Source organism: Plasmodium reichenowi, chromosome 1 (genome assembly GCF_001601855.1).
Source record: "Plasmodium reichenowi strain SY57 chromosome 1, whole genome shotgun sequence".
Classification (NCBI taxonomy): Eukaryota; Apicomplexa; class Aconoidasida; order Haemosporida; family Plasmodiidae; genus Plasmodium; species Plasmodium reichenowi.
In genome coordinates this window covers 18,759-29,117 of record NC_033646.1, presented here as the reverse complement: position 1 = coordinate 29,117, position 10,359 = coordinate 18,759, and the positions used below count along the sequence as shown (strand labels likewise).

Here is a 10,359-nt window from a genome sequence, read left to right as displayed (position 1 = left end):
TATAAAAATAAAATAAAAAATAAAAAATAAAAAAATAAAAAAAAAAAAATAAAAAAAAAAAAAAAAAAAAAAAAAAAAAAAAAAAAAAAAAAAAAAAAAAAAAAAAAAAAAAAAAAAAAAAATATAATAAAAATAAAACCATACATACTACATATAATTATTATCTTTTAATTTTTTTTTTGTAAATATATGTTGTTAATTTTTTCATGAAAATTTCTTTTTTCTGAACTTTTTTTCAAAGAATATATTACAAGAATGTTTTATAAATAAATAAATATAAATATATAAATATATATATATATATATATATATTTATTTATTTATTTATTTATATTTATTTATATTTATTTATTTATTTATATCATTAAAAAAACTTTTTATTTAAAAGTTTTATTTGTTTCCCCCTTACATATTTTGTTAATTTTTTTCTATATATTTTGCTGTTATACCCAATGTTTATTAGAAGGTATTAATTATCCCGTAAATTTATGAACCTAAGTGCAGAAATTAAAAAGATGAAAAGATTATTCCTTCTTTTTGTGTGAATATTTAAAAAAAAATGAATTTAATTTATAATTTTATTTAATTTTTTTGATTTTTTCTATATATATCTTTGTATATATCCTTTTTATTATATATTTAAGAATTTAATGTAATTGGAAATTTTTTTTTTTTTTTTTTTTTGTTCCCCCACTAACTTGTTATAATTTAATCGAATAATTTTATATATTTTAAATAATAAAATAAAAATAGTTCTTTATTATATATATATATATATATATATATATATATAATATATAATATATAATATACATTTTATTATTATTTATAAGTCACATATTTATAATGCTTTTTGCTTTAATTTTATGAGTATTAATATATTGTTTGCACATTATACCTTATTTATTAATAAAAGCTAACCATAAATATAAAAATATATTACATATATATATATATACATATAAATGTATGTTTTTATTTATACATTACTACTATTTAAATGAGCATATAAGAAAAAAAACATAATATATATATATATATATAATATTTATAATTTAATTTTTTTCTTTTGAGAAATTGAAATTAATATTTGATATATATATATATATATATAAATACATATAATATTTATAATATATACAATATTTACAATATTTACAATATTTACCATATTCACAATATTTACCATATTCACAATATTTACAATATTCACAATATTTACCATATTCACAATATTTACAATATTTACAATATTTGTAAGATTTATAATTTATTTTAATTTTTTTTTTTTTTTTTATTTTATTTTATTTTATTTTCTTGTGGAGGTACATATAATTTGTGATATCACCATAAGCATATAAAATAAATAATAGTTTATATAAACATAGAGGATACTTTTTCTTTTGTATTATTTTATAGTAGTTAGTGTTATAGCATCGATCAGAATGTTGAAGAAAAGCGAGGAGATTCAGATAAAGGTTATATTTTTTTTCATAGGTTTGCTTTTGAGTTTACCCTCCCACATTTTAATAAATGTATCTTTTTTGATTAATCACATATACAAGGAAGAGATAGCTATAACGGTTATGGGTTTTTTATCAGGGTTTATGATAATATCATCGTTTTTACAATTAACATTTGAATTTACATCATTTAAATGGATTATGATATGTAACGGATTGAATGTTTTTAATTTATTATTATTATTAATTTTTGTATGTGTAATGAAATGTTCAAAATATTATATATATGGTATATCGGGGATTATAGGTTTTTTTATTGGTTATTTGTATTCATCATGTACAAAATATTCTTTGTTATTTCCTTTAAAAGTAAATAGTTATATGGTTACAGGAATTAGTTTCTCTTCTTTATTTTTCTTTGGCATAAATTTAATAATGTCGTATTTTTCGATTGAAGATGGGAATATAAGTTCGTACTACAACACCATATATTTATCCATAGGAACTATAGTTTTTATTGAATTTATTATACTTGTTTGTATATTTTTTATACAATATAATTCTCCATATTTCCAGGAGCAAAAAGAGAAAATAGAAAGTGCACAGAACACAAAATGTATTGAATATAATGGATCCAATGTTTTATGTGAAGTGGAAAAAGGAAAAAACAAATCATCAGAAAATATCCACAATAATAATGTGTCTATGATAAGGAAATGTAAAAATAAAATTAAAAATGTTGGAAAAATGTTTAATTGTGCTAATATAATTGAGGGAGCTTGTTTAATAAGATATTATTATTTATGTTTAATACCTATATTCTTTTCTTTTTTCGTGACCTCTATAATATATCCTCACATGAGTAAGCAAAAAAAAAAAAAAAAATAAAATAATAAAATAATAAAATAAAATAAAAATAAAGGAAAATGAAACAAGCCTATAAATATTTAATATATTATATATATATATATATTAATATATATATATATATATATATATATATATATGCTTGTGTGTATATATATATTTCTTATTTTTTATATTTTTTTTTATTTATTTTTTTAGTTCCGAATAAGTTGAAGAAGAACGTATATTACAAATACCTGTTTATGTTTCTTTACCAACTCAGTGATCTTATATTTCATATCATTGTGACTGTTTATTATAGTTCTTTTACCTTTTTTAAACAAAAATATGTTTCCATATTATGTTTAAGTAGAATCCTTCTTTTGTTATTAGCATTTAAAATAAAGAATTTAACTGAAGGATCCTTTTTATATTCTAATACTTTTTTGTCATTCCTAATATTTGTAATAGGAGGTACGAATGGTGCTTTGATTAATATTAGTTATGCAAGAATATCAGACTGTTTTGAAGAATCAAGTAAGAAAACCAAACAAATCGCTGTGGCATCATCCTTCTGTGCTTTATGTTTATTAATGAGTTTTGCATTAGCCCCATGGTTTTGTAATGCAATAATTCATTTGTAATTTGAACATATTTATAATATATAAAGATCACTTTAAAATTTTACATTTTTTGATCATAATGCATATAATTTAAAAAAATAAATAAATAAATAAATAAAAATAAAAAATAAAAATAAAAAATAAGAAATAATAAAAATAAAAAATAATAAATAATAAAAATAAAAAATAAGAAATAATAAGTAAATAAAAATATATATACACACAAACACAAACATATATATATTTATATATATATATATATATATATATATATTTATTTATTTATTTATATATATGTATTTTTTTTTCTTTTTTTTTTTTTTTTTTCTTTTCTTTTCTTATTTTTTCCTTTTCTTTCGTTTTATATTTTTTGGAGTATGAAATTATTGGATATATAAAAAAAGAATTTTTTTTCCTTTAAAATATAATAAAAATTGAAAGAACCTGATTATACACACATATATATATAATATATATATATATATATATATATATATATATATATATATAATATTTATGTGATAAGAATAATTTTAATAATTTGTATATCATGAAAAATGTACCCTGTACCTTTTATATTCCTTCTTAAATTTTTTTTTTTTATTTAATCTTCTTTTAATATTATTACAACAAGGACGTTGATATACGTAAAATTTGTTAATAAAAATATAGAATATGTCTTGAAAGGCACATATTATGTAAACTTATTTTGAAGCTCCTTATAAGAAGATATTCATTTGATTGCTTTATATTATGATAGTAAAATTGGTATCTTAAAAAAATAAAAAATATACACACATATATATTATATATATATATATATATAATATTTTTTCCTTTTGAATTGTAAAAAGGTTGAAATGAGGTACATTTCATGATGATAATAATATATATATATATATATATATATATATATATATGTATATATATATATTTATTTATTTATTTATATTTATTTATTTGTATTTATTTATATTCTCCTTATTTGTCGTATAGGCCATGGTAAATTTTCAATAATCATTGTATAACTATTTTATTACGCCTGGGAGTCATTCCTAAATTTGTTTCTTTAAAAAAAAAAATATATATATATAAAGATATAACTATGTAAATTTTTTCCTTATACTTTGCTTGTATTTTTAAGGTAATTTATTTATTTATTTTTTTTTTTTTTTTTAAAGGAAAAAATAATTATATATTACACACAAAATATTTTGTGAATTATTTTAATATATATATATATATATATATATATATATTTTTTTTTTTTTTTTTTTTGGTTTTTTTCATAAAAAAAAAAAAAAAAAAAAAAAAGGAAAAATATCTTTTCCATAATTTTTTGTAATTATATTATTTTATATTTCCTTATTTGTAATTTTATTGTTATATATATTTTTCATTTTTTCTAATTTTATTGTTTTATTTTTTTTTTATTTATTATTTTTTTTTTTCTTGGAATAATATGGAAAATAAAAGTAATAGAAGGAAAAATGTGGGTTCCATGTTATATAATTATTACAATATAGAGACAAGAAATAACGTTGAGGAGTTAGAAGAATGTCGTGATAATAATAGGAACAATATAAATAGGATAAATAACATAAGTAAAATGAATAATTGCGTTGATGGTAATAATTGTTTTGATAAGAATGAAAATATAAAAGAAAAGAGTACTATAATAAAAAGTAGTGATAATAATAGTATTAATTTAAGAAGAGATGAGAATTATGAGAATATAGATAATAATAATATAAAAGAATGTAATGAAGAGAATGCAATAGATAAGATGAATTATATAGATGAATTTGATATGAATTGTTCTAATTTTAATGTAAATAATTATTTTAAAGAATTATTAGAAAAATCTAGTATGTATGATTTAATAAATAAATCCAAAAAAGTAGATAAAGAAATAAAACAAAATGATAGCTGTATGCAAACTTTAATTTATGAGAATTACAATAAATTTATTAATGCAGCTGATGCTCTTGTTTTATTAAAAGAAAAGTTTAAATGTGTAAAAGATAAAATGAAAGAAATTAATAATCATTTAGATTATATAGATAAAGAATCTAATTTTCTAAATAATAATATTTTTAAAAATTATGAAAAGATAGAAAATTTAATTGAAATAAAAAAGTTATTAAATGATATAAATGAAATAATGAAAATACCAGAATATATGTATTCTTATATTTTAAAAAAAAAATATATGAAATCATTGAAAATGTTTATTAAGGTCATTCCCTTTTTTCATAAGAATAAAGACCTTGTTATATTTCAAAATTTATATCTAGATTGTAATAATTTAGCAAACATCGCATGCCATTTTTTTTTGAAAAAGTTGAATAAGGAAAAAAATGTAAGTAAGTTACCTGTGAAGTCTCATAAAAAGGATGATAACAAATATCATAGTAAGAACGATATGAAAAGTGATATTAGGGATAATAACAAAAGTGTACATCATTTGGATGAAAGCAAAAATTATTTCTCTTATAATAAATATTACATTGATGAAGGTGAAAAATGTTTTTATTTCTTTGATAATAATAATTTAGAAGAATCATTTGAATCATTACACTCTTATGTGTTGTCTAGCGAAGAGGTTGGTGAATGTTTGAATTTGGTTTTATCATATGGTATGGACAGGAAAGAAATAAAAAAGTTATATTTGAAGAATAGAATAGATTGTTTAAAATATGTAATGTATAATATATTTAGTTTAAAGAATCATGGTTTTTTTTTGGTTAAGAAAGCCGAGGATTTTAAGAGTTCTTTCTTTGATCCTAATTATCAAGAACTTCATATTGATAAAGAAAACAAAAAAAATGATCCTAAAAAAAATGAATATAATAAGAATAATGGGAATACGGAATATTTTTATAACAATATATTCGAAAATATATTTATATTGTGTTATAAACATCTACTCTATTTTTTTTTTAGTTTATTAGAAAATTATGAAAAAATATTTATGAAAAGAAATAATTTTATTCATAATTTTGATGGACATAAAAGTTGCTTTATATCATTCTTTTATAAAGAAGGAGAGCATATTGATGATAAAAACTTAAATAATAATATTGATTATTTAAGATATTTAATTAATAATTTGGATGAATCCCTTCTAGATAAAAGCGGAAAGAATCCATGTGAACATTATGTTATGTCATATGATAATAAGAAAAATAATATATCTATGGATGATAGATATAATTATGATGAGGAAAATAATAATAATAAAAAAAAAAATAATGATAATAATAAAAAAAAAAATAATGATAATAAAAAAAAAAAAAATAATGATAATAATAAAAACAATAATAATGATAGATATAGCTACCTTGATAAATCTTTCAATTTTAGTAAGAAATTATTATTGAATGATTTATTAAATATAGATGATGATAATAAAATTATTGAGGCTTTAGTAGATATATTTTTTAAAGTGTTATGTAAAATAACTATAGATTATATATATATGTTTAATCCACCCATAAAATTGATTGTAAAATTATTAAAAATGTTTATAGATAATGTAAATGGTCATAATAATAATAATAATAATAATAAAATATATTATAAAGATAAGATATTATATGATATGAATAGATTTATTAAGAAGATATATTATGTATTATTAAAATTATATTTTTATAATTTATGCTTTCATATAAATATATATTTATACACATATTTTCAAAACTGTGATGAAAAAAAGTTAATAGATATTTTAGAAAGTAAAAACGAGTTAAGCCATTATATTCTCTTAAAGTTATGTTTAACTGTTATGGACTTTGAACCTTTTTATGTTGAAATAAAATTAGAGAATAATTTTTATGTGAAGCACTTTTTTAATTTCGTAATTATATATTTAGAATCCTTATTAAGACATATTGATTCTTTTATATATTATTTTGTGTGTGTACATGAGAAGAGTAGTTTTATTCAAGAAGGGGATGTATTAAAATATATTAAAGATGAACATAAAAAGGAGTATACTAAGGATTCTACGTTTAGTAATAATAAGGGTGATGATAATATTCGTCATAATTATATTCATAGTAATGAGGATATTCATGGTAATACCCATTTCGATAAGCATCCTAGTAAGGATTTTCCTTATTTTATGTACGAATCTGCAGAGAATATTATTTATGAAGATAAGGAAAATATATTTACACATAAAAATTTATATTATATGATCGATGAAGAAAATACAATACATTGCAAACATCTAAAGAAAAAGGATGAGCCATTATGTGGATTTTATAAAAAGTTAAAGAATTATTTATATTCATCAGTGTGTGTGGATAATGTTCACATGAAAAACATTTTAGTAGAAATAAAGAAATATATGAAGATGGAATATACAATTTTTTTGACACACATAACGGGTTTTTTAAAATTTGGAAAGATAAAAAAGATAAAGGAAATATATTTTTTATTATGTCTCGTATGGATATTTCATAATATTAAAAGGGAAGGTGTTTCTAAAATATTTAATGTTATAACGGATATGTATAAAGAAGCAAATGATTTAATTAATGGATATAAAAGGATAGATATGGGGTGTAGCTTGGATTATCTTCTTCATAAGGATATATATCCATTTATTAAAGAATCGGAAAAGGAAAAGGAAAATAAAAAAAATAAAAAAAATAAAAAATTAAAATTAAAGGATGATAATAGTATTAATTTTGATAATGAACAAAGATTGGAATATACGAATGGTGCTCATATATTTATGAATAAAAATAATGAAAAAAGTGAAGATAAAAAAATAAAAAATTTAACGTTTACATATAATGAGGAGGAAAAGAAAAATAAATTATATGAGTATAATTTTGATCATAATAATATATGTGGTGATAATAATAATATATGTGGTGATGATAATAATATATGTGGTGATGATAATAATATATGTGGTGATGATAATAATATATGTAGTGATGATAATAATATATGTGGTGATGATAATAATATATATGATGATGATAATAATATATATGATGATAATTATAACATATATGATGATGATTATAACATATATGAGGATGATAATAATATATACGACAATAATCATAATAATAATAATAATAATATATATGATAATTATTCCCATGAAAGGAATACAAAAAATATAATTATAAAGATGACAAAGGATCAGGAAGAGAAAAGACAAAATATTAATGATAAGAATAGAAAAAAGAAATATGTTATAGGGATAAGTAATTTTGTTAAATATAAATTTAATGAAAAGTGTAACGAATTAACAAATGTGTTTATTTCGTATTATATTAATACAATATCTAATCATATCAAATTATATGTAGAAAAGGACACATATGAAGAAGATACTAAAAGCAATATTGTTAGTTACAATTTTGTATATTGTATGAAACATATAGATATATTTTATAAGTATTTAAAATATTTTATATATCAGAATAAATCACAAAGTGTAATAAATTTTGAAGGACAGGAAAGAGAATATGTTTTTAGTGATATGTATGAAAAAATTGAAGAAGAGTTTCAGGAATTAGAAAAGAAATATCTAAAGGATAAATGTATGACACTAGTAAAGAATAATAATGGAACGGATATAGGAATTGTTGAACAGAATAATAGTGTTCTTTATACGGACAACAATTTGGTTGATCAAAATAACCATATGGTTGATCAAAATAACCATATGGTTGATCAAAATAACCATATGGTTGATCATAATAACCATATAAGGGGAAGGAAATATATTTTGAATGATAAGGAATATAATGAGGATAACAAAATGTCAAATGTTAATAGAAAAGAACAGATTATGGAGAATAATAACCTCCTTTTTGATATGAATAAGGACGAGAAAAATTTAGAGATGTATATGTATAAATTATTTATGTTGAAGATGAAGAATTATAGAAAAAAACTTCCAACAGAAATTAATAAAATACTTCTTTTAATTATTAAAATTGTGTTCAAAAATTATATGGAATATATAAGAAAGTGTCATATGAATGAGAAAAAGTTATACAAAATGCAAATTGACTTTTTCTTTTTTTATCATTGTTTAAAACATTACATACCTTGTGATGATGAAAATGTATTATTTGTTATCCTAAATGAAGTGTTAATAAATGCAAAGGGTAGAATTAGAGGAATACAAAATAAAAGAGATGAGGATGATGGTGCTTCATCATATCAAGGATATTTATTACTGGATGATATTCATATTGATTTGGAAGAAAATAAATTATTTATATTGAAAATGTTTAAAGAGTAAAGAAAGGATAGATTAATTATGTGTATTATAAGATAGCATGGAAAGTAAAGGGCTGAAAAGGAAATATTTATATGTGTACATATCTGTTTCATTTTTTGTAAACGGGTAAATAAAATGTAAATATAAATATATATATATATATATATATTTATTTATTTATATATATATTTTTTTTTTTTTTTTTTTTTTTTTTTTTTTTGTTTGTTTTTGTTTCTTTTTTTTGTTTATTTTTGTTTCTTTTTTTTGTTTTGTTTTTCTCATAAAAAATCGATACATTATTGAAGAAAACAAAAATTTATTTAAAAAAATATACAAGTTCAATATATAATATTACATGACGTGTAAAAACAAAAAAAATAAATAATTAATGAATAGTATTTGTGTTTTTAAAAATATATACGTATATTTATATTAATATTTATATTTTTATTTATATATTATACTGTTTTGAATTTATAATTAACATGATAATATTTATATGAAAATATGTACTTATATAAATTTATTTTAATATATCACATGAATATATTAATATAATATAAGTATGTTTTTTTTTTTTTTCAAAATAAAAATTAAATGATAGTGATTTAAAGATATAACTGTATATTTTACTTGTTGGAATAATTTATTTAAAAAAAAAAAAAAAAAAAAAAAATATTATTTATGTTTTTCTTTTTTTCTTTTTGTCTTGTTGTGTCTATTTTGCCTTTCGTTAATTATTAAAAGGAATGTCAAAAAATGGTTGAAGGTCAAAATGATACAAGTTTAGGAGAAAGTAAAAAAATTAATATGAAATCGATTGAATTTGTAATAAAAAAATCAGAAGAACTAGAAACAAATCATTCATTAGGTATCTTTAAAAGGAAGAAATATAAATAAATAAATAAATAAATAAATATATATATATATATATATATATATATATATAAGTATAAATATATTTATATATATATTACATTTTTATGAATAAAAAGTTTTCAAACATAATATATATATATATATATATATATATATATGTACATGTACATTGTTATATTTGGTATATTATTATTGTCTACTTATTCATTTATATTTTTTCATTGAATTATATATAATAACGTTCTAGTTTCTTTCTTATGTATTTTATATGTTGTGGAGAAGTTGA

The 10,359-nt window shown here is 18.2% G+C and overlaps 3 protein-coding genes across 3 annotated transcripts in view; all 3 read left to right on the top strand.

Annotated features, from left to right (window-relative positions):
- Positions 1–1,445: 1,445 nt before the first annotated feature.
- Positions 1,446–2,953, top strand: PRSY57_0101100 (nucleoside transporter 4, putative; the record flags this gene model as incomplete). Its single annotated transcript, XM_020114352.1, has 2 exons — positions 1,446–2,325; positions 2,529–2,953. 2 exons carry the CDS (start codon positions 1,446–1,448, stop codon positions 2,951–2,953), a joined length of 1,305 nt encoding a protein of 434 aa, XP_019970921.1.
- A 1,441-nt stretch (positions 2,954–4,394) lies between these two features.
- PRSY57_0101000 (vacuolar protein sorting-associated protein 51, putative) lies at positions 4,395–9,215 on the top strand (the record flags this gene model as incomplete). Its single annotated transcript, XM_012905331.2, has 1 exon — positions 4,395–9,215. One exon carries the CDS (start codon positions 4,395–4,397, stop codon positions 9,213–9,215), a length of 4,821 nt encoding a protein of 1,606 aa, XP_012760785.2.
- A 738-nt stretch (positions 9,216–9,953) lies between these two features.
- Positions 9,954–10,359, top strand: part of PRSY57_0100900 (vacuolar protein sorting-associated protein VTA1, putative) — a gene marked incomplete at both ends in the record, with an annotated part of 1,647 nt that continues 1,241 nt past the window's right edge. Inside the window, 2 exons of the mRNA XM_020114350.1 lie at positions 9,954–10,065; positions 10,321–10,359. Of these exons, the coding sequence (XP_019970920.1) occupies positions 9,954–10,065; positions 10,321–10,359 (151 nt within the window). The remainder of the gene's footprint in view (positions 10,066–10,320) is intronic.